The sequence below is a fragment of the Clupea harengus genome, chromosome 4 (assembly GCF_900700415.2).
Source record: "Clupea harengus chromosome 4, Ch_v2.0.2, whole genome shotgun sequence".
Classification (NCBI taxonomy): domain Eukaryota; kingdom Metazoa; phylum Chordata; class Actinopteri; order Clupeiformes; family Clupeidae; genus Clupea; species Clupea harengus.
The window spans coordinates 31,260,535-31,286,346 of record NC_045155.1 but is presented as its reverse complement, the minus strand read 5'-3'; the positions used below and the strand labels follow the sequence as shown (position 1 = coordinate 31,286,346).

Below are 25,812 nucleotides of genomic sequence, written 5' to 3'. Positions count from 1 at the left end.
ACCAAAGTGCTTTATGATGTGGACGATGAGTTGAATCTGATCTTTGTTACTTGGTACGGTCCTTATGAACGAAGGATATACCCCTTTGTCACTGAAAACGCTACTGGAGGCTCCATAATTGACCTATAAACAGAAAATAAAAAGATTGTGAAGACATTACATAATATTTCTCAAAACTAAATACAAAACAAGAAATGTCTCAGACTTCAAGTAGACTTCTGCCTCTCGGTATGATAGGTTACAGAAGTGCACAGATTAGTTGAGACAGGAAAGCACTTCTTTAACCTGGAAAAGTCTCCCTCTATGATATCGCCTGTGTGCACTGAAAGAGTGAGCTATTGCTTGGAGTGAGTTAAAACAGTCAATAGACTGAATGCTTTACCATGGGCACGAGGTCCGTCATGAAGAGAGATTAGAGAGAGAAAGAGAGAGGGAGAGAGGGAGAGGGAGAGAGAGAGGGAAACGTCTCCCTCTATGACATAGCCTGTGTGCACTGAAGGAGGGAGCTATTGTTTGGAGTGAGTTAAAACGGTCAATAGACTGAATGCTTTACCATTGGGATGAGGTCCGTCATGAAGAGTGGAGCGAGGGTTATACTCTCAGAGCTACTCAAGGGTCCAGTGACTCCTATGACTTTAGGCAGGTAGAGGTAGTAGTCATCCTTGGCTTTGACAGAGGCATTGTGGGAAAGGAACTGCAGACTGGATGGGAAGGTCAGAGTGTTGGAGCAGTGATCAAACAGCTGGTAACCAAGGGTGACATTTGGCAGGAGGGTGGTGGAGTTGTTGATCTCCTCAACGGCAAATCTCATCACCTGGAGCAAATGATAGCCTGTCAGGAAGAATGGCTTTCTGTCAAGTCAGCGAGATAGATAGATAGATAGATAGATAGATAGATAGATAGATAGATAGATAGATAGATAAAAGGAGAGAGGGAGGGAGAGAGAGAAAAAAAGGATTAGGTTACATTCATTTGTCGTATGTCAATGAATTGACACATATTAAGTTTGCTGTGTGAGGGACGCAGTTTATGCATCAGCAGTCAGTCAAAAAATGTAACACTGAACAGAAGTTGGACAGACCCGTCAACTGGCAAAACTTTAGATTAATTAATTAAGCAGAAACCAAAGTGACTATCTCAATTATATATATATATATATATCCCTTAGATGAATTAATTAAGCAGACACTTATCTTATCCAAAGTCACTTACAGTAGAGTACAGAGATACATGTTCATCAGTAAGCTCCCTGGGGGTCAAACCCACAACCTTACACCTCTAAGCATCTTTGCACCGCCAGTCAAGCCACATGGATACATCTTAACTTCCCAGAGGTTTTAAGTGAGAACGTGAACTTAAAGCACTCACTCATTACACTTGACGGCGACGGGCCTTCTTTGTCGGCTGGAGTGTGCTGCGTAGTGCACAGGGAAGAGCCCTCCAATCAGGTAGTCCCCATCAAGGTTGAATTCAGGTGATTGGCAGGAGCATTCCCAGAAATGAAGACTATGAAGACAGACGAAGAACATGAAGAAGACAGCCAGCTGCATCGTCCATATGCTTCCAATGAACGAGATGGAGATGGAGATGGAAAGACTCACAGCAGACTCACAGCAATTCACACACAAACCGCATGTGTGCCTGGCTTTTGATCTGCCGCCATTTGCATTTTGACGCATCATTAAACTTTCCTTAATGCACAGTTTGGGTTGGAGCTTTTGCATACTTCAGCTGGCAGTGAGACGAAATGATGTAATTGATCATGTTTTTCTATCCTGTTTTAAACTATTTAAATGTAGTCGTTTGACAGATGCTTTTATCCCAGGTGCCTCACAAAGGGAGGCCCAGAGCAATCAATGAACAGATCAAAGAGAAAAAAGCAAAGTAGTTGGTGTGGGGTGGCTATCCACCACTTTATGTGTTTCTATAGTGTTTACTTGGTTAAAGAGCTATTTCAGGAACACAAAAACTGTTCCGGGACTTTTTTTTCCCCGGACCCTTTTTTTCAACACATGAGGGACAACTGTGGTTCCAGTGTTAATTACAGTAGTGTTATGGTAACTACTCTAGAACCATTTTTGTTCAAGGAACTATTTTGGTGGACTGTGGATGTTGAACATTGCTGATACGTCACCAGATCAAATCACAATGGAATGGAATGGAGATGCCGAATGACTTATAGCAACTCAAGGAGCTAAGAACAAGGTCCGATACCCATGGACCAAACATATGGATGAAACTGTATATCTCTACGGTGCTGTTAGTAACTTTGGGTAAACGTTTCTGCTAAATAAATAACTGTAAATAAGACAGCAGTCTGTGATTCAGAGAGTGTTGTTTGCAAGTATCATTGTGCTTAGTGAGGCCTGCTGCCTAAAGCAGCTATACGTTTATAAGTTTAGAAATGAAATCAGATCGAATGATTCTTTTCTTTGTATTTATGGCAAGCTATATTTTGCCACATGCAGACCTACTGTACATCTGCACCTAGCCTGAAGGATATTGTTGAACTGTAGATATGACCTCTGACCCCTATTAGTAAATTAAATGGCACATTAATATGATTAACTATTTACATGTGTGGTAAAATCAGGAGTTACACCATTTCTACCATCAACCTCACCCTCCCTGCATTCAGATTAATGAGAGAAGTCACACACAACTATGAGTTCCCTTTGGTCCGCTGTAAGTGGGACAAGACCACACATTACATGTCAAGGAAGGACGTCTGATGTGTCGGGTCTGGGTGATATTAAAATAGTCTTTCCTGTTTTGCAAATTTCACATTTCACAAACAGAAATCAACCAATCATTTCCATATTATGCTAAATATTTTAGACCGCTTAATTTGTTTCAGAGTTTCATTCACTCCCAAAAAATAAATCTGTTGAAAGAATTACAATTTTACATCCATTTGAATATGACCAACAATGCATTTATTGACACTTTGGAGACACAAACGACAAGACAACCAAAACATGCAAGAGAAGGAGTTTTTACACGGCCTCTACTACAGTACAGCCTACAGCCTATATATATGTATATATATAAAAGATCAAAGTGACCTTTGAACAGAAAAAGCTTTATACAAGTGGAAAAGACAAGATATTATATAGGCCCAAATACAATGTACATGAGACTAATTGAAATAATTCTATTACACTGTACACCAGCCAAAAACATATAAGCTAACTTCTAAACTCAAAACGTTATTAGAGCTTCACTCCAAAACTGGCAGAAATTGATGGAGGAAACACAGAAAGTAGTTATTCTTTGTATGCATAAATAACTGCTGAAACTGTTGGTTTGAAATAAAGTCTTGTAATTCATAATTCTCACTATGAATCCACTACATTTCAATTAGTACATCTTACTATTCCTCCTACACAAATCTATATTCTACTAATAGTTAGTGTGTAACTCTGAATCGCAGCTTGGAAATACTCCTGTGTGTTCTTCAGAGGATGAAAGACAATGATGAAGGACTTCGGTATGAAGTAGCTGAACATGATGCCGTACAAACAGCCCATCTCAGACACAATCTTGACCAGCTGTATGTACTTGCTATGGGACGTCATGTATGCTGTGATGTAAGAGGCCCAGCACAGATAATACAACACCATACTAAAAGCAATGGCTTTGGCCTCATTGTAGTCCTTGGGCAGGTCTGTTCCCATGTAGGAGAAACAGAAACAGAGGCCACTGAGGATCCACATGAGTCCATTACTGATGGAAGCCCCGGTCTTATCACTTACAAGACAGAGCAGTACGACCTGATGCTGGAAGGAGTATGTGAATTCCACTGGCACAGGAGGGCTAGTGGCCATATAGATACTACAGAGCAGGAGCTGGAGGAGAGAGATGGCAGCCACCACCAGCCACTGACCATTGTATTTTACCAACAATGCATGTGCTTTGGGGAAGTGGGCGGCCATCTTGAAGATGCAGATGATCTGGAAGGAGCGGACAAAAATGCAGGACAAGCACATGGTGTAGAAGAAGTTATATAACGCGTTCCTGAATATGCAGATGAAAGCCGTCGGTTTGCCAAAGTAGAAGAAGACGTTGAGGGCGGAAGCTGCCCTGCTGACCGCACTACGGGTGTGGAGCGGTGAATCGCAAACAGCACCGCCACCGCCAGACACAGGACCATGAGGGAGGATGCAAGGACCATGAGGATGATGGCGTAACCATCGGAGAAATGAAGGTATTCCACGGAACGTTTCTGGCACAACGTTGTCCCGGCTCCTGCCCACTCATACTTGCCACACGTCAGACAGGAGGTCAGGTTAGCTAGGGGAAGGAATGAAACAGCAGGAAACAGCTTATGAGTGTAGTTTTACACGAGGTTTACTGTATTTTCCCGACTACTAACCGCACCGTATATAAACCACACCACAATATTTTATAAACATGTTTTTATATATTTATTGTCTATTATTATTATGGACACTAAACGTTCAAGTCGAATTGTTAATTGATATCCTGACGACCTAGCAGTATTTAATTATTTCCTTTTAGCTTTGCTGCTGTTAAACTGCTGCTGCTGCAATTGCTACAACTGTAACAAAACAAATAATTGAACTGTAGCATAAATAGAAGGGAGGAGAGGAGGAGTGGAGACCGGGGGCTGGGGGGATCATGATGATGATACTGAAAGCAGATCTCCACAACTGGCTCTGGGATTTTTTTGAGGGATAGATTTTTCTCTGGCCTACCTGTGTGGTTGGCATACTGGTCAGTGGAGCACTGCACACACGAGAAACAACACTCATGCTGACCATCCTGCTGCCTCACATGTCCTGACCGACACTCAACAGAGCAGTTGGAGAACGGCACCTTCAAAACAAATTCACATTCAATTCAATTCAATTCAAATCAATTCAATTCAATTCAATTCAATTTGATTTATATAGCGCCAAAACAATAACATTTTCTCAAGGTGCTTTACAGAGCCCTGGGCCTACAGTGCCCTCCAGAATTATTGGCACCCTTAGTGAATATGAGCAAAACAGGCTATGAAAAAATATGTCTTTACTGTTTATCCTCTTGGTCTTTCACTCAAAATATTCACAAAAATCTTACTTTTTCATTGAAGTAAAATAATTGAAAGAATTTTTTTTTTTTGACAATAAATAAATATTTTTCTCCAAAACATGTGTGCCTCAATTATTGGCACCCCTAGAAAATCTTATAATTAAAATCCAACTGAAGTATATTTCCAGTCATGTTTTACATTTTTAAGTTCACCTGTTTGAATAGGAACTCTTAAGTGGTCAACCATGACTTCCTGTTTCACTGGGCTATAAATATGAGGTGACACAGGCCAAATTCCCTTAGTCATTCATCACTATGGAAAGACCCAAGAACACAGTGAATAGCCTGTTTTGCTGATAGCCTGTTTTGCTCATATTCACTAAGGGTGCCAATAATTCTCGAGGGCACTGTGCTTCCCCTTTAAGCAAGCACAGTGGCGACAAGGGCAAGGAAAAGCTCCCTGTTAATCAGAAAGAAACCTTAAAGGTCATCGCACCACCACCACCACCATCATCAATAATCATGATTTCCCCCGACATTGAAAACATGCCTCACATCTTGCACCAGCAACAAATATGTGTGACCCTCCCTCGGCGTGAGACCACAGGACCTCAACAGAAGGCAATCAACAATCCTCAAAAGTGGAGACCAACTTCACTTATACTCACCATTCCATCCGCATGCCAGTGAAGAGGTGTGTCGAAAATAGTCAGGTTCGACATAGGATAGTTACTGTATGTGCCAATCTGCCGAATCGTCGCAGGGTGATGGTCGGTGTCCAAGAACACGATAGAGTAATGTGCTGGTGGGTCCAAATTCTTGTCAAAAGATATGAAGAACTGATTCAAGGGGAACTGCAAGCGTTTTATCTCTTCGAGGACCTAGAATCAGAGCACACAAAACAGCACGCCTGATTAAACAGCTATGATGATCACTGGTGGAGTACCACAAATGGTGTATCTTTACTAATCTATATTAGAGTTCTGCTTTAGTGTTTCAGAATAGCCACATAGCCCACAGACACACACCAGACAAATGCTGGCAACTGAGATGTTTTACGGATTCTTTGGGCAGAACTGTTCATAAGATGTAAGCAAAATCTATCCAACCAAGAGACGCCTTACCATGTAGGGGTAGACTGTGCGACTCTTATCACACCCTGAGTTGTTGCACTGTAGAGCGTTGTGCAGGGCCGTCGCCATGGTGTACACAGCTGAATAAATGGGGAAGGAGTAGGTGGGGTTTTCATTGATGACATCCTCTGGGCTGACGGAGGAACAGTTATCACAAACCTGATTGCAGTAGCCTTCAGCTGTGTGGACAGAATCACTTCTGTGTCGCGACTGATAAATGAACTCATTAAAGCCAGGTAGATTCACAACTGTTGGCGTCACGCCAATGACGGTGCCAACTGTCTTTAGTCCCCGGACTTTGGGCAGCAGTTGGTTCATGGCCCAGGCATCACTGCCGATCCAGACTTTATTGGTGAAGTTGAGTCGTATAGCTGAGGTGATAATTTTCACGGCAAAAAGCGGTTCAGTGAAAAGGATAATGACATTAGTTTTCCGCCTGTCTATATTTTTAAATATCGTGTTTAACTGTGATGTGTCATGCGACAGTAACTTTTGGTAAGCCAAACAGATGCCAGTGTTTTGAATCAGTTTGTAAAACAGTTGTAAGCCATCCTGGCTGTAAGCAGACTCGGAGCCAATGAAAGCCACCCAGTTCCAGCCAAAATGCTTGATGATGCGAATGATGAGTTCGATCTGATCTTTGTTACTTGGCACGGTCCTCACGAAGGAAGGATACACCTGTTTATCACTGAGGGTGGAACTGCCAGCTCCATAACTGACCTGCACAGGAAACAAAAATTGATGGAACATCAATTAACATCAATCTTGGGTCAGTATTACACAACCTTCAGAGTTTCTTAGACCTACTTCATGCTCAAAATGAACATTCTAGGCCTATTCCGACTGAAACGTGGGGCAGTTTTCAAAGTCAAGGAAACTTTTTCCGGGAACGTCAAATTTCAATCTGCATTAACCCTGAAGCAACTAGCCCTTTTCTGTAGTTTTCCAAAAACAGTTCTGCTCTTTCACTGGGTAAGTACTTTTCCATGTTCCCAGACCTGCTAGGTGAGCTGTACACTAATGGTGAGAAATGAATTGAAAACGAATAGAAAGAAATGAATTGACAAACGACTCTAGCAACTTAACAAAGCACCTTTCGGTCACCTTTGCAGTTGAAAAAGTCTACATCCGCAAACCCACAAACTGACTAGTTCAGACATACTGTGCATACCATTTGATTCTATAAGTTCTACCTCTGCCACTAAAGCCTTCAAGTATTGAACAACTTATTTTAAAATAAAGAGCAAGGAACACAAGATGCATACTGGACATTGTGGAAAAAATATATCATGTCTGCACTGAGCAATATTTGCTTTTAAATCCAGGAAAACCTCTCAGAGGATTCCAATTCTTTAAACTTCCATGTTTTATATCGTAAACATATGTGTTACAGCAATATTTTACTTTGTAAACATGTACTCCATAAGCCTCCACACCTACTAAAGGTTAATTGATTGAGAAGGTCATTTGCAGGGTATGAACAATACTGGACAATACAGAAATGTTATAGAAGGTTCCATAAACAGAACGTTTCTGAACTGTACAGAAGTGCACAGATTAGTTGAGACAAGAAACACCTTTAACCTGGAAAAGTCTTCCTCTATGACATAGCCTGTGTGCACTGAAGGAGTGAGCTATTGTTTGGAGTGAGTTAAAACAGTGAAAAGACTGAACGCTTTACCATTGGCACGGGGTCCATCACAAAGAGAGATAAGAGAGAGAGAAAGAGAGAGAGAGGGAGAGGGAGAGGGAGAGAGAGAGGGAAAAGTCTCCCTCTATGACATAGCCTGTGTGCACTGAAGGAGTAAGCTATTGTTTGGAGTGAGTTAAAACAGTGAAAAGACTGAACGCTTTACCATTGGCACGAGGTCCGTCATCAGGAGTGGAGCGAGGGTTATACTCTCATGGCTGCTGAAGGCACCAATAAGACCTATAACTTTGGGAAGGTAATTGTAGTAGACCTGTCTGGGTTTAACGGAGCCATTGATCGAGAGGAGCTGGAGGACGGCAGGGAAACTGTGAGCATCTGAGCAGTGATGAAAGAGCTGGTAACCAAGGGTGACGTTAGGCAGGAGGACAGTGGAGTTGTTGATCTCCTCGACCGCAAACCTCATCACCTGGAGCCAATGACGGCCTGTTAGGAGCAATGGCTTTCTGTCAAGTCAGCAAGAGAGAGAGAGAGATAAAAGGAGAGAGGGAGGGAGAGAGAGAGAGATTAGGGATTAAGTTACATTCATTTTTCACCTGGAGCCAATGACGGCCTGTTCGGAGAAATAGTTTTCTGCCAAAAGAGGAGAGATAGTGAAAGGAAGTGTGAAATGTATTTGCCATTAGTCAGTAATTATGTACAGATCAATATGATCTACTAGAATGTTTTGATGCGAGAATGTAACGTTCATTTAACTTATGTTTTAGGGGAATGGTTGAGGCAAAGGGAGAAGTAAGTCTGTATGTATATGTTGAATTGAACTCTCAGTTGACACAAACAATTTACAGATATTTAAGGCACGGAACACGAACTTTAAAGTACTCACTCAAGACATTTCACAGCTTCAGGTCTTCTTTTCTTAACTCTATCTGGTGTGTAGTGCAGAGGGAAGAGTCCTCCAATCAGGTAGTCTCCATCAAGGTTGAATTCGGATGCTTGGCAAGAGCATTCCCAGAAATGAGGATTGGGAAAACCGAAGAGAAACAGAAGAGTAACGACCGGCAGCTGCATCGTCTCCATGCTTCCACTGAGAAGCTGCGGCTGGACCAGAGGACTCCAGGTGATTAAGGGTCGTGTCCGCCTGGCATTTCCCTGCACCCATTTGCATTCATCAGTTCAATGCATCATTAAATGGCTACCAAATACACTAGGCAGCTAAATACACCAGCCACACAGAAGCTTTTGCATACGTCAGTCGGCAGTGAAAAACACATCTAAAAAAAATGGCCAAATCAGGTTGCTGAGGATTCCCGTGTTCAAACACCTGAGGCTGCTTTGGTGATAAGGAGCGTGTAAAAAAAGAAATTAAGAGCTCATCTCTGCTGTAGATGGTCTGGTAACATTTGATTTTTTCGATTCAGTTGCAGACAAGAGCAAACCTCCTGAAATAATGCACTGTAGAGATCTGTAAGATTCCATCTTGTATTCAAGAAATAATGCCATGTTCTGCATAATTATTACATATTAGACCATTAAACATAAATACCGATACGGATTAAAACCTGAGGATCTGTAGTCTGGGTTTAAAACATAGTGGATTGGTGACTGGCATGTATATGGCCTACAGTGGCATTTGGGAGTGTCCGGTGTTTTCCTGAATTGGCCTGAAATGCCCTTTCCTGTTTTGCATAGCACCACCAAATCAAACACTCTTCTTCCCCCATGGTGCCCAACATGCAAACTGCTGCTGTGGTGTTGGCACTATTTTAATTTGACTAATTTCCGAGATATTTTTCTTTTCATCTGACTGGTTTGAATGTTTGGTCAAAGTTAGCTTCAAGGTAGAGACAATGTTAGTACCATTTACAACTCAAGACGAAATACATGAAGTTATTCACGTTCTTACACATTTTTCTAGTATATGACAGCTACTATAAGCTTCCACTTCTTAATATAATGTGTACTAGTTATTGAGTGCTTATTTGATTGTATGTTGTGATACATGATGCGCATTGAAGAACGTTTTTGAAGAATATCCATCCATCTTTGGTGCTTGAAAATCCCTGTCTGCCTCCTTAGCCAATTAACACACACACACACACACACACACACACACACACACACACACACACACACACACACACACACACACACACACACACACACACACACACACACACACACACACACACACACACACACACACGGAACGTTTCTGGCACACACACACACTTTACCTTCCACCTCACAGGCACATTATTTACATGAGGTGTATGTTCATGTTGTGGTGTTATGAGTGTGTATTGCTACTACTATTATTATCATTATTAATATTTTCTACTCTCAAATCTCAAAGTTCATGACTAAAGCAGAAGCTGTTTGATGACACTTTAAATTTAAATTTAAATCAAATTTCAATCAACATTACCCTCTCAATATTGTAACCTATATGCATATAGTTCAAACAGGACACTTCTGGAAAGGTTTGAAACGATTTATTGATATCAGAGACATAGTAGTCTACATTTCAACCTTGGCAAAACTACATTTACATTTAGTCATTTAGCAGACGCTTTTATCCAAAGCGACGTACAAAGGAGAGAACAATCAAGCTATGAGCAATAGAACTAGTGTAACAATAAATACTATTTTACATAAGAAATAAAAAAGTGCAGGAATGTAACTACTGTAAGTGCGAGTTAAGTACATGTTAGAGGAGATAGCATTAGAGGAAGGATAAGGAGAAGTAGAAAACTAGATGAGCCTCAGGACACTGACCAATGCTGTTACATGGAAGATATAAAGGAGACCTGCCCCTGTTACAGCAAGAGATACACAACATGAGACAGACTACTGTCTTACCACGGTTTTTACTTGAAGCAGCAATAAGGAGTTCTGTTCCAAAACTAGCAAGCTAACTACCTAAAAGGCATGCAAAAACCTTACAAACACCACCAAAAGACCAGTTGACACTGATAGAAGCTTGCCAACACACTAACTGGTGTCTTTTGGCAGTATAGCTGGCAATGTCATGCTGTGAAAGCTTTTCTTCCATATTTGCAGGGTATTCCAGCCATGTATACAGAACTACATAGGGCATATCCTGGATGGCTAGTGGGAAAGACACAAGTGTTTATCTGTCCTTCACGTGACCATATGCTATCAAAATGAATTTCAGGATGATACCAAAACTAGTTGCCTATAAAACCATAACTCAAAAAGTGTCAAATTGTTGCATAGTGTTACTTTAAAAAGACCCTGTTGAAAATGAGAGGATTCTCACAGCTGGGCACATGGGGGCGTGTGGTCAATAACCACTGCATTAGAAAGTTGGTCAGTATGATTAAACTGTTAAAATTCTCAGGTTAAAAGCACATATAAAAACTCCACAAGTGCAAATGTTCTGCATCTGACCTAAACCAAAGTAGGTTTAATTAGGCAAAGGTTTGTGCTAAATATTATTTATTTGAGACATACTGTATTTCACAGTATTTTGCAGCAGGGTTGCAAACTCTCAAGCATTTGGGGTGAGAGACAAGGCTTTTATGTCCTGTCCCACGCTAGCATGAACAAAAATTCCATTGACATCAATGCATCTCAAGTCAAAAATAGACCTGTTTTCATCCATCTTTGTTTTGGTCACCAATCTCACGCCAAGCCAGCCTTGACAGTTGGCAACTCTGCAGCACTAACAAACTACTGTGTATAACAAAAAGTACAAGATATTTGAAATATGAACTAATAAAATGACCTACATTCTACTAATAGTTTGTGTGTAACTCTGAATCGCAGCTTGGAAATACTCCTGTGTGTTCTTCAGAGGCTGAAAGACAATGATGAAGGACTTTGGGATGAAGTAGCTTAACATGATGCCATACAAGCTGCTCAGCTCAACCACAATCTTGACCACCTGTGCAGACGTGCTATAGGACATAAATTCCGCCGTGTAAAAAATGGCCCAGCTCAGACAAAACAGCAGCATGCTGAACGTGATGGCTCTGGCCTCGTTGTAGTTCTTGGGCAGGTCTGTTCCCATGTAGGAGAAACAGAAACAGAGGCCACTGAGGATCCACATGAATCCAGTAGTGAGTGTCACGGGGGTAATATAACTTACAACACATCTCAGGACAATCTGGTGTTTGACTAAGGATACGTCCTCTATTGGCACAGGAGGGCTGGTGGCCATCCAGATACTACAGAGCAGGAGCTGGAGGAGAGAGATGGCAGCCACCATCAGCCACTGACCACTGTACTTTACCCACAATGCATGTGCTTTGGGGAAGTGCGCGGCCATCTTGAAGATGCAGATGATCTGGAAGGAGCGAACAAACAGGCAGGACAAGCAAACGGTGTAGAAGAAGACGTACAGCATGTCCCTAGCGACGCAGCTGAAAGATGACGGCTCGCCGAAGTAGAAGAAGACGCCGATGGGGGACACAGACAAGCAGCCCAGCATCAGGAAGCACATACTGCCCCCTGCTGACCGCACTACAGGTGTGGAGCGGTGAATCGCAAACAGCACCGCCACCGCCAGAGACAGGACCATGAGGGAGGATGCGAAGACCATGAGAACAATGGCGTAGCCATCGGAGAGCTGGAAGTATTCCACGGAACGTTTCTGGCACGATGTGCTTCCCGCCTCGGACCACTCCTCCTTGTCACACCTCAGGCAAGAGTACATGTTAGCTAGGGCAGGAAACAGCAAGGAAGGGCAGAAAACAGAAACTTAGTGCACTCTTAGATGAAGTCCTCTTATTTTTGAGGGATATATACACGCAGAGATTATATTATATTAGATTCAACTTTATTGTCATTGCACAGAGTACAAGTACTGAGACAACAAAATGCAGTTTAGCATCTAACCAGAAGTGTAAAAAAGCAGTAAGCTGCAGAGTATGTACATATGTATAGTGGTACTATATAAATAAATAAGATATATGCAGTATGAAGAGAATCTGCATCTCTAGTTAACTCCAGACTGTGTATCCAGCTCTGAGCTGTGTATCCCTTGGATCAATGACAGCACAGATATATATATATATACGCTAGCAACAGAGACATTTGTCACTGGTATGACTTAAAGCTTTCATTTATTTTGAGTGATTGATTTTGCTCTAGCTGTATAGTTGGCATACTGATTACTGGAGCATTGATTGTGCTAAACTGTATGATTGAGCCTGAGTATTGCTGTGTACAGATATTATCTTAGCATTAATCATTTTCACACACTACAGTCAAAACAAGAGTGGGCAAAATTACGGCAACTGGGGTAATATCCAAAGAATTAAAACAATTAGCATGTGCTAAACTGTATCATTGAGCTGTATTGAGTTGTGAGTATTGCTATGTACAGATAAAGAAGTGTAACTCTTTTAAAAGCCGTGCCCAACTGTTTACCACATCTGCCCCCCTGATGTGTGTTAGAGTGTGTGGTTTAGCTCTACCTGTGTGGTTGGCATACTGGTCAGTGGAGCACTGCACACACGAGAAACAACACTCATGCTGACCTCTGATGTGTGTTAGAGTGGGTGATTCTGCTCTACCTGAGTGGTTGGCGTACTGGTCAGTGGAGCACTGCACACACGAGAAACAACACTCATGCTGACGCCTGATGTGTGTTAGAGTGGGTGATTCTGCTCTACCTGAGTGGTTGGCGTACTGGTCAGTGGAGCACTGCACACACGAGAAACAACACTTGTGCTGACCATCCTGCTGTCTCACATGTCCTGGCCGACACTCAAAAGAGCAGTTGGAGAACGGCACCTTCAAAAAACAAAACACAATAATTTTACTGTCAACATTAACCATGATCCAATACATGCTCAACATCTTTTGTGTGCAGCCAATATGTGTGATTGTCCTTATTATTATTATTACAAAGTGCGAAAAAAAAAAGGTGGCGAAGGCAAAGACATGTTGCTGTTGCCACCTATTCAGACTCTCTCTCTCAATGACTTTCCAGATGTAGCCAGAGGGAACATACACTCACCATTCCATTGCCATGCCAGGGAAGAGTTGTATTAGAAATAGTCAGGTTCACCACAGGATAGTTACTGTATGTGCCAATTGGCCAGATCTTCGCAGGGTGAACGCTGGTGTCCCAGAACACGATAGAGTAACGTGCTGGTGGATCCAAATTGTTGTCAAAAGATATGAAGAACTGATTCAAGGGGAACTGCAAGTGTCTGATTTCTTGAAGAAGCTAGAACGGATGCAAACAGAGTTCAGACGAGTTCAAGTTAATGTTATGTTAATGTACCGCAGCAGTCACAATTGCCTGAACTGACGAACGCAAGCACACAGGCAACAATGGTGACGATAAACTCTCTTTGTATGGACAGAGACTATGCCCAGAGCCCAGGAGAGGCCAGGGTCAAAGGTCAGAGAGGCAGAGTCAGAGAGGCAGGGTCAGAGAGGCAGGGTCAGAGGTCAGAGAGGCAGGGTCAGAGAGGCAGGGTCAAAGGTCAGAGAGGCAGGGTCTATTTGCCAAAGAGCAACCTGGGACAGGAACAAAGAGAAAAGGTGTGGCAGACAGGGAGATAGAGGGGGGAAGCTCAATGAAGTATTGGAAGCCTTACTACATACATGTAATTAACTTTACAAGGATAGAAACACTTTATAAAACATTTAACAGAAGGCTTTGGTTTGGTTTGGAGTACCACCGACACTATATTTTCACCATATTTCAAGAATATTTAATGTTTTATGAGTGGTTTTAAATAGTCAGATGTCCGACATAGATTTTTATAATTTCAGATGTAGCACTTTACTTCAGAGAGTTCTGCAATAATCTTCGGTCAGTAGATGCACAGACTACACAGAAAATGAGACGCCTTACCATGTAGGGGTAGACTGTGCGACTCTTATCACACCCTGAGTTGTTGCACTGTAGAGCGTTGTGCAGGGCCATCGCCATGGTGTACACAGCTGAATAAATGGGGAAGGAGTAGGTGGGGTTTTCATTGATGATTTCCTCTGGGCTGACGGAGGAACAGTTATCACAAACCTGATTGCAGTAGCCTTCAGCTGTGTAGACAGAATCACTTCTGTGTCGCGACTGATAAATGAACTCATTAAAGCCAGGTAGATTCGCGACTGTTGGCGTCACGCCAATGACGGTGCCAATTGTCTGTATGTCTCGTAGTTTGGGCAACACTTGGTTCATGGCCCAGGCATCACTAGCGATCCAAACTTTATTGTGAAATTTGAGTCGTATAGCTGAGGCGATAACGTCCTCAGCAAAAAGTGGTTCGAGGAAAAGGATAATGACATTAATGTTGAGCTTGTCTATCTTGTGAAACACTGTGTTTAGCTGTGATGTGTCAGCAAGTAGCTCCTGGTAACCCAAACAGATGCCAGTGCTGGGAATCAGTTTGAGAAACAGCTGAAAGCCATTCTCACTGTATTCAGATTTGGAGCCGATGAAAGCCACCCAGTTCCAACCGTAATGCTTGATGATGTGAATGATGAGTTCCATCTGATCTTCGTTGCTAGGTGTGGTCCTGATGAAGGACGGATACACCAGCTTGTCACTCAGGGTGGAGCTGCTGGCTGCGTAGCTGACCTACACAGGAAACCAAAAGACGGGATTTCAAATACAGTTTTAGTATCGCAATTTATTTATTTTATTTCAATTTACAGTTTAGGGTGGAAACACTTCATGGTGAAAAGAGATGTTTCAGGTCCTTTCCTACTCTATGAAGTCTTTCAAGTTCAAGGAACCTTTTTAACCACATACATGCCAAACCATTGTATGTCTTCACACTGAGGGAACTAACCCACAGACAATTCTGCATTCTCCACAGTAGGCACTAGCCACAGCCACGGCACCAGATCTACTGGGTGAGGCTGCATTCTCCACAGTTGGCACTAGCCACTGCACCAGATCTACTGGGTGAGGCTTGCACTGATGTCATTCTTAGGTGGTGAAATGCAAAGTGATTGGAACCCAACCGTTTGTAAATATCGCCAGGCTAGGAAGCAGGCAAGCAGAGCCAGTTAAAAAAAAAAAACAACAAAAGTTAAATTCTTAAACCTGAAAGTGTCACACCTTACTTCTGTAGAGAAGGACGTATGAAGAATACCAAGAAATACATACATATTATATATATATATATATATATATATATATATACACACACATATATAAATAATGAAATCTTTACCATTAAGTATGAAGAATACCAAACAATACATACATATTATATATATATATATATATACGTATATAAATACATGTATATATATATAATGAAATCATTACCATTGGAAACAGGTCCATCATGAACATTGGAGCCAGAGTGATAGTTTCAGAGCTGCTGAAGGCTCCGATGAAGGCGATAACTTTAGGGTGGTAGTGGGTGTACATCTGCCTCGGTGTCACAGAGCTGTTAATGGACAGGACCTGGAGGACGGCAGGGAAGTTGTTTGTGTCGTAGCAGTGATCAAAGAGCTGGTAACCGAGGGTTACGTTAGGCAGGAGGGTGGTGGAGTTGTTGATCTCCTCAACAGCAAATCTCATTACCTGGAGGCCATGATAACCTCGCAAATGCAATGGCTTTCTGGCAAAAAGAGAGGAGATGGAGAGAGGAAGTTTTTTTGTAAAATGCATTTGCCATATAGTAGTTTAGGAATATTTTCTGACATACTTTTTTTTACAATTTGTGAAAATGTAAAACTTTAGGTGGAGGTTTAGAGCAGAGGGAGAATCAAAGCTCAATGCCCTCAGTAGATCTCCATTTGTTTGATGGACATATTAATTGTCACACTTTCCAGACAGATATTTAAGCTCTGAACACTTTACAGTACTCACTCAAGACAGTTCACAGCTTCAGGTCTTCTTGTCTGAGCAATGTCCGGTGTGTAGTGTACAGGGAAGAGCCCTCCAATCAGGTAGTCCCCATCAAGGTTGAATTCAGAAGCTTGGCAAGAGCACTCCCAGAAATGAGGATTGAAAAGAGAGATGACAAACAAGGAATGGAGAGCCAGCAGCATTGTCCCTTCACTGAAGAGTTGGATACTCTGAAGACTCTAAGTTGCCTAGATACAGGCTGCATGTGTGCCTGCCGCATGTGTGCCTTGCTTTCCCCAGCATCTATTTGCATCCATCTGCGCTCAACGCATCATTTAACTCCTAACGAATCAGCCTTTGCATACTTGAGTCAGCAACAAATTATGGGAAAAGCGCCAAAATGATGGAGGATAAGGGATAGATTGTGTTTTAGGATAAGGGATGAATTGTGTTTTAGGATAAGGGATAGATTGTGTTTTAGGATAAGGGATGAATTGTGTTTTAGGATAAGGGATGAATTGTGTTTTAGGATAAGAGATGAATTGTGTTTTAGGATAAGAGCAACAAGGTTTCTAGAGCAAGACCTGAGGCTGATGTGGTGATGAAGATCATCGGAAGAGAAAATTAAAGAACTCATCTCTACTGTAGCGGGTCTGGTCATATTTGGCAATGTTGTGGAATTTACTGATAAAGTGGTGTTTCAATATCCGGCTTCCAGCTTCTTTTTCTAATGGAACTGAATGTTCCCCATATTGCCTTACAAATAACCCACTCAGCAGTAGACCATGGTGGAGCAGCATGTAACCTGGATGGGCTTGCCATTGGCCCACATGTGGGCAGTCCACAGAGTGTTTAAACACTGGAGTTGCCCCGCACTCCACACTTACTAAATCAACCTACTCTATTGTCACACCCAGTGCCCACAACACCAATAGTGTTTGAGTGTTTGCATTTGAACTATGTTGAGCTTGTGAATGATCTCAAGGCAGCTGGGACCACAGTCACCAAGAAAACCATTGGCAACACACTACGCCGTAATGGTTTGAAGTACTGCAGCACTCGCAAGGTCCCCCTGCTCAAGGAAGCACATGTACAGGGCCGTCAGAAGTTTGCCAATGAAAACTTGAATGATTCTAAGGAGGATTGGGAGACAGGATGTGGTCAGATGAGACCAAAATCAAGCTCTTTGGCATCAACTCGACTTGCCGCGTTTGAAGGGGGAAGAATGCTGAATATGACCCCAAGAACACCATCCCCACCGTCAAGCATGGAGGTGGAAACATTATGCTTTGGGGCTGTTTCTCTGCCAAGGGTACAGGACAACTCCACTGCATCGAGGGGACTATGGATGGGGCCATGTAATGTGGAATATTGGGCTTGAACCTCATTCCCTCATTCCCTCCCATTGAAAACGCAACCTTAAGGATTTGGAGAGGATCTGCAAAGAGGAGTGGACCAAAATCCCTCCTGAGATGTGTGTAAACCTGGTGACCAACTACAAGAAAAGTCTGACGTCTGTGCTTGCCAACAAGGGTTTTTCCACCAAGTACTAAGTCATGTTTTGCTAGGGGTTCAAATACTTATTTTCTGCATCAAATGCAAATTAAGTCATAAATGTTATAAAATGCAGTTTTCTGGATTTTTTTGTTGATATTCTGTTTCTCATTGTTAAAATACACCTACTATTACAGATATAGATCACACATTTCTTTGCAAGTGGCCAAACTTGCGAAATCGGCAAGGGTTCAAATACTTATTTTCCCCACTGTAGTTCCTTCACCCAGAGAACGAAGGTTACAATGTTACCAAATGTTCTCTATCATATTGAGACCCTAATGACCCATAGCCCCTAATGCTGCCCAGGCCTCGACTTGTGCTAAGTGGGAGGGCTATCGCACTGTCACGAGGGAGGTGGAGGCCGTGCATTCTGAAGAGCAGGCTGTCCATGGTCATGCAGTTCGTACTTGGGCAGCTGGCTCGGCTAACACAGACCCGACCGGCACCACCAGGGCAGTCATGGTCTGGTCCATTGGGAGATGGACCAGCACATTCTTTCAGCCCTGCTAACATTTGCTAGCTGCCTACTGAGACCGGACCAACGGTGGGTAGCTGTGGGTGTACAGAACTGCTTTCGCAGCAAAATCAGGGAGAAGAATTCCCACTGTAATATACCCAGTGTAATATACCCAGTGTAACACTCCCACTGTAACATTCCCAGTGTAACACTCCCAGTGTACTTTACCCAGTGTAATATACCCAGTGTAACACTCCCAGTGTATTATACCCAGTGTAATATAGCTGCTTCCATGTGGAGATCAAAAAAGCACTCGTGCCACGCCAGCACAGGTGCTCTATGTTGCACTAATCAAGGTGTGGTGGGTGAAACCGTGGGTCTTAAAGAGTATCACATCACGATTCCCCGTACATATGGAATATGCAACGGAGTACAGAGATAGTCTCGATACGATAGAGAACATTAATATCAGGGATATTTTTCAGCACAAATAACTATCAACAAATATGCATCTATTCAGTTTAACACACAATTAAATGTCAAAATGTTAAATAAGTTCGATCAAAGACTTTTAGCCTTAAAAGTTATGGAGAAATTTAAAATACTTACTTTTCATAATGAACTGCCACAGGTCTAATTTGACCAGACGGTTCTCGCGGGTTGTGCAAAGGGAAGAGACCTCCTACCAGGTTGTCCCCATCAAGGTTAAATTCAGACGCCTCGCGAGGGTTTCCCCTAATTAGGTGATGGAAAAGTGCCGTGAAAAGTACTCGGAGGAGAGCAGGCTGCATTGTCCTGTTTGTTAAGGGCAGCTGTCAACAGAATACACAAGTCCCTTGGATTTGTATAGAGTCTCTTGAGTTCCCTTCTATCTGTCTGTCTGTCTGTCTGTCTGTATCTATTTGCATCTATCGTTTGTAACTAGTGCTGTCAAACGATTAAAATATTTAATCGCGATTAATCGCATTTATGTCATAGTTAACTCAAAATTAATCGCGATTAATCGCAAATTTTTATCTATTCTAAATGTCCCTTCGTTTATTTATTTTTTCCATCATTTTATTTTTATTTGAATGCCCTTATCAACATGGAAAAGTTGATTGGCTTGCTTTATGCAAATGTTTTATTTTATTGAAAACCAATATTGCCAAACAGGGCGGTACAAAATAAAATTATAAAGTGCACATTTCAGGTAAACAAGGACTCAGACTATAGTGCAGTTAAACCATGGCTTAATATTTTCTTTTTTTCAAGTTTGCTGGGAACATAGCAGTCAGGCCTCTTATTTCAGAAACATTGAACAGTAACAGTTAGGTTACCAATAAAAGGTAAGCCTACTACTTCTTTGCTTTCAGCCAGCTGCCTGTTGACATTTTCAGACAACAGTGAAGCTTGCTTCTTTTGCACAACACAACCTTTAAAAGTAAACTTTCCATTCAGAAGCTTTTTATCATCCATTTCGCCGTATCGCGCTCACCATTCACTCAAACCGTAACGTTCGCCTACTACACAGTTTGCGAGGCCAAAAAGAATGTTTATCTAAAAAAAAAAAAAAATTATAAAAAAAAATTCGCGTTAATCTCGCGATAAAAAAATTAACGGCGTTAAAATGGGTTTGCGTTAACGCCGTTAATAACGCGTTAAACTGACAGCACTATTTGTAACACATCATTGCATCTTTCAGAAAGGTCCAGCATGATGGATAGGTCGCACAGCATGCAGTACTGGGATTGGCTGAGCACAGGGAACAAGAAACCTCTGTGTTTAACTATAATAATAATAATAATGGATTTTTATTTATAAAGCACACTTTAAACCACATTTTACCACAAGTTGATATGGTTCCTTGGGGTCTTAATGAAATGTCTGTAACATATTTTGGTCAAAATACCACAAGGATCATTATTAATGGCATCCTTTTTATCCTGCCAAACACAGCCATTCTGTCAGCGAGCTGTTTTGAGCGCCTATGCTAATGAGCCAGCTAACCCCTCCCCCCCGCCCTCCTCCCCCCTCCTCCTCTACGGTTTTGGGCTAATCATTCTAACCTTTTAGTTTTTAGCTACTCATTCTTACCAAGTTTAGTTTTGTAAAATATGGCGACTGGATACGAGATTGTTCAGACCCTGAACAAGAAGAGGCTCCCAAACAAGTTCGAGAATTTAGGGTACAACAGGACGTTTCTGAATGGTAAGTACACTTTGTCACTTCACTTGTTTTTACTTTGGCTAAGGTCATACGGTCTAGTCGGTGACGAGAACATCGCAATGCTAGATAATAGTGTGTGCATGTGCGAGTATGTCACAAATACAGTGTGTTTATGTAAGTTACTGTTTGTGAAAAGTGTTTATGTAAATGCAAGTAACGGGAACGCCATTATGCCTGCTACACGAGTAAAGCTCCAGCTGTAAAGTAAAATGTTATCTGACAACAGTAATGGACCAAGCAGGTTGTAGTGGCTAAAGTTCCCTTCTTGTTATCAGGAATTCATTTTCAACATATTCATTCACTTAACCACTCTAGACGGAAAGAACGAGTCTCTACGCGTGTTTAGTGCGTTTAACAACGGTAGAAAACAGTGTTTCGCTCCGTCCTTACTGAATACTGAACAATGAAATAAATCGCAGTTCTTATACATTCCATCAATGCGCGAGCAGACTACGTCATAGCTCACTACCACGCGCACTCCAAAGCAACTCTTATGTCCCATGCATATCTGGTTATTCTAAGCATTGCATGTACACTAAACATATATTAAACTGAAATGCAAAACTATAAAATACAATTATGCAATCATTATAATGAGCAATCACTAAATATGAATCTAAACAAAATAATATCTTAATCTGAGTCTAAATTACAATGTGGAAAATGGCACTAACACAGATGTAGAACATAACGTAACGTGTTTACCTCCGTTTATTAGCGTTCAAACATTGTTTTCTCATTATATCGTTGTATTTGTCAACTTGTGTCTGTAATTGTAACACAACATTCAAATACACTTCACCTGCAATGTTGTCACTTTTTAAAACCCTTTATCTATACAGGCGTATTTGTGCCAAGTGTGAGCAAATGCCTACAGAGCCTGAGAATGGATGCTGCAGGGAGATGCTACAGGTAAAGTTATTTGTGAATGACATGGTAATTATGCAGTCATCTTGTTTTATATTCCATGATACTTACACTTTCAATATTCAAGGTAACAAGAAGACTACTGCAGCTTCCAAACCAACCAACGTGCATCGGGACTTTTAGCTGTGTGATTGAATGTGTTCTCACTACAGAATGCATTCAACATCTATAGAGCAGACTATGGGCCTTATGTCTAAGGGGAATATAGCAGTAAGTTGTTTTGTTTTTTATGCATGAGTCATCAGTGATTTCTGCAATACAAATATAACTGGGGAAGAAAATACAATAAATGAATCTTCCCTCTGTCTTACTTTGCTTACTGCTCATCTTGCATGTGTCAACTGTTGACATGTTACATACCAAAACTGTTTCTATAGACTTGCTTCAAAGAATGCCACAGAGCTTTTTAAACATAGTTATTAAATGTACTGGCTAGTACATGGGTAATAAATACAAAAAAGACCAATTATAATAAAAACATTGATTACAAAATCACACTTTGTGCCATCAGTAGCCATACTGTTAACAAAGGAAGACTCAATAGATGTGTCACCATTTATTCTCTAAATACAATGTAAACTTTGCTCAGACGTTACAGGTATTTGGTGTACAGAAGCTTTGTTAGCTGGTCTTGGGGCTTTCTGGGACGGAGAATCTGGGTGGTCCTGCTCTCCTGCTCCAGATGCTGCTTTGGAGGATCTGTCTGACAGGCCACATGATGTAGCCTAGGACACTGTTCAGATGTTCTTCCTTAACCACAAGAGCAGCAATGTTATTCATGTTTTTTCCTGAATGTAATAAAAGGAAAATACTCCATACTGTAAATAAAATGTCATCTCACTGACCATTATCCTTGCACTGCAATGCATGAAACATGAACTAAAAGCCAATACATCTCTAGCATTTGAAGAAATGTTGTATTCCATTACACCTAATATCAGTTTCACAACACAGAAAAGTAGGTACAATAACATTGGCATACTACCAACCCGGCATTTTTCTCATAAATCATTATGAAATAATCATACAGTGAACAGTATTTTTAACTTGTGCTGTACTATACACAAAACCCTCAAATGCCCCACATTGACAAACTGTTTTGGTAACTGCAGGTGAGTCTAAGCTGCTTATCAAGTCGTTTATGAATGATGCCTTTTTGGTGCGAAAATTCTCTAACCTTAACAACGGGAATCATACATTTTAGTGATACATTATTATCCGTTGGTTATCAACTACTATTATTAGCTATGATACTGTCTTGAGCAATCTACAGCGCTAATAGCTAGCGAGCTGTTTACGGCCACAACCCACACAAAGTTCTAAATGCCCGTGATATGTTGTGCTGTTGGACGTGACAACAGACGCCAAAGAAACCTAGATGTACAATTGATACAATCGTGAATAATTGCTGTGTCTTCTCTCTGCAGCTAAACTCTCCTGAGCAAGCTAGAGTGCTAATAGCTAGCGAGCTGTATAGCTCTTTTCTATGGGCTTTAGCTACAACTCGTTAGCCCATATTGACACTCTTGCTTGCTCAGGAGATAAGACACAGCACTTATTCACGATTGTATCAATTAACCACCACTAAAATAACACGGTTCATAAATCGCTGTTTGAATTAGTCCCCCTACAACATGCTAACGTCCTTAACCACCACACTGAATGGGCAAGTAACAGAATTATTTTTAAAAATACTTACATTTCCCTCGCCTGAAGTTCATTCAGGGACATTGCCTTCAAATATGAATTCAATCCATTTCGCTCGTGTCTTCTCAGGCTGGAACGTGATGTAGAGATCTGTGCAGCCCACCACAGCGCATCTTGAGTACTTAGTTTGCTTCATGCTGCTAGCTAGCTAGCTATTCAAAGTATATCCGAGCTTTGCAATAATGGCTTGCGCTCTGGCAAATATGTAATGAGTGTGTGGGGGGGCTGGGGATGAGGTGGGGGGTGGGCCAAGGCCATGTAGGGAACCTCCCAATGTGTTGTGACAGGCCAAGACACGGGAATCTCATTCGCAGACTCAATCATGACGTTTCTGACCGTTTCTGAACAAGAGGAACCATAACAAAGATCGCCAATGTTTTTTTTTCAGCGTTTTTGGATTGGTAGACACGCCAGATACCCAAATGAACGTGTAGAAGCACTAAAAAAGTGGAATTTTCATAATATGGCACCTTTAAAATACAATGAAATCTCAAGGTGCTTTACAGGGTGAAACATTCAATCACAATAATCAAATATAACAACTAAAAATGCTAAAGTCAGAGAAAAAATAGGATAATATAAAAATTAAAATTAAATTAAAGTCATTGATATAATCATAATGAAATCGAAGAATATGTATTAAAACTTAACAATTACCCAAGAAAAACGCAATCTAAACAACAGAAAAAAACAAGACCTTAGGGGAAGGCAGAGAGGAACAGGTCAGATTTAAGATTTGATTTAAAAACAGCGAGGGACTCTAAGGCCCTAATCTACTATGGTACCTTTAAAATGATAATGAAAATTCCCTTTATGATGTCAATTCTGTAATGATGTGTGGTCTCCAGATTTGAGTGTGGGGGAGAGCCAGCATCTGCAAAAATGTAGTCACAGTGGTGAATTGGAGAAGCTAGACTAACTAGCTAGAGCTAACATGGAAGCCTGTGGTCTGACTTGGTTTTGAATATTAGACCACAGAGCGGACCATGTGCGTAAATGTCAGTAGTGTAACATAATTGTGATAGAAATACACACACCCACACACACTACTATGGGGCGCCGTTTGTAAAATGTCGCAGGTTCTAAAATCCTGCTCAGTTTTGGTACATTTAGCATTATCATATGAAAGCACGACAATATTCAAATGTCACTTTTTCAAACATTTAGAGAGAAATTCATGTAAATTCATGCACTAACTTTTTCAAGGATAATGTTTGGCAGCACAACCACTCCAGTCAGGTTCTCCCCATCCTCCAACCAGCTGCTGCTCTTGGTGGTGCCGATCAGAAGCTTGCCGAAACGCCAAATGTATCAACGCTAATTTATAAGCCTGTCCTCTACTCAAACCACCACAGCCTAATGTCTCTAACTACCAAACATCCGAACTATCTTTAGCCAGCCTACACTGACAAATCAACTCAGGGGTAGCTGACACAAGATGTAAACACAAAAATAGAACACAAATGTTCATCAAGAAAAACCACAGCGACTCATTATGGGCCCACACACATGAAAGAATGGATGACAGCACCTGATCACACAATCGCTTGCATTTATAGAATTCACCATTCATCATCAATGGCACGGTAGCCAAATATGATCGCATTTTCCAATATATGAGAGGTAGGCTAACAATTACATTGCTATAGATTTAAATCCCTGATCCCACTTCATAACAAAGACAAACCTGTACTCACCCATTATAAGTTCATGCTACGGGCCTTGCGCTCAACAAAACCATTAACATTGCTCAAATCCAAATCCCTACCAACGTGTCCATTGAGTCCAAGTTATTCGCGCAAATATGCTTATTCACCCCCCGTAGGTATAATGCATGCTCCATTTAACTTTTACAATAAGTCCCTCCAGTTTTTAACGATTTTGCATTTTTAAATTCTGCATAAAATCAGTAATTAACTGCATGTTATTATTCACCTCATACATTGTGTATAAAATTGCAGAAAATAAGCCTTAATATTGCAATTTATTTCCGCTTTTTCTGGCCTCACGATGGTGGTATAAGATTATGCACAGTCTGTCTCAATCACTGCCAGTGCTTAATAATATCTGTGATCCTACTTCCAACATCTATGTTTTAAATGAAGATTTCTCTGAACTGCGTCAGTAGATTCGGTTCATTCTTTGTGTATATATCTTTCAGATGCGGTAGTATTATGTGAAATGGTGCAGTATGCTTTTCATTCGAGATTAGGAGCATAATGTACTGTAAATCTATACTTTATAAGCTTCAGACAGGGTCAGTTTTAAACGAAGATGTCTCTAAATTGCATCAGTAGATTTTGTTCATTCTTTATGTATACATCTTTTAGGTGTGGTAGTGTATTAT

General features: G+C 41.3%; 2 protein-coding genes and 1 pseudogene across 2 annotated transcripts in view; all 3 read right to left on the bottom strand.

Moving 5' to 3' along the window:
• The window catches only part of LOC105912003 (taste receptor type 1 member 1-like), a 3,678-nt gene extending 2,852 nt beyond the window's left edge, over positions 1–826 (bottom strand). The window contains exons 1-2 of the mRNA XM_031565620.1: positions 554–826; positions 1–123 (exon numbers count right to left, since the gene is read on the bottom strand). The exon at positions 1–123 is cut by the window's left edge and continues 609 nt beyond it. Coding sequence (XP_031421480.1) covers positions 1–123; positions 554–811 — 381 coding nt within the window. The 5' untranslated portion in view covers positions 812–826. The remainder of the gene's footprint in view (positions 124–553) is intronic.
• Positions 827–3,392: 2,566 nt separating this feature from the next.
• On the bottom strand, positions 3,393–8,287 carry LOC105912004 (annotated as a pseudogene).
• Positions 8,288–11,569: 3,282 nt separating this feature from the next.
• LOC105912005 (taste receptor type 1 member 1-like) lies at positions 11,570–16,812 on the bottom strand. Its single transcript, XM_031565619.1, has 6 exons — positions 16,631–16,812; positions 16,082–16,379; positions 14,657–15,382; positions 13,808–14,020; positions 13,461–13,581; positions 11,570–12,504 (listed from the first exon to the last, which is right to left on the bottom strand). Exons 1-6 carry the CDS (start codon positions 16,810–16,812, stop codon positions 11,570–11,572), a joined length of 2,475 nt encoding a protein of 824 aa, XP_031421479.1.
• Positions 16,813–25,812: the final 9,000 nt, after the last annotated feature.

Bases quoted from the DNA above. Each gene is read 5' to 3' on its own strand.
- LOC105912005 (XM_031565619.1), bottom strand. From the start codon at position 16,812: ATGCTGCTGGCTCTCCATTCCTTGTTTGTCATCTCTCTTTTCAATCCT. The intron at 16,380-16,630 runs GTGAGTACTGTA...TCTTTTTGCCAG, and splicing joins GAAGCTGTGAACTGTCTTGA to AAAGCCATTGCATTTGCGAG. The intron at 15,383-16,081 runs GTAATGATTTCA...TTTCCTGTGTAG, and splicing joins TGATGGACCTGTTTCCAATG to GTCAGCTACGCAGCCAGCAG.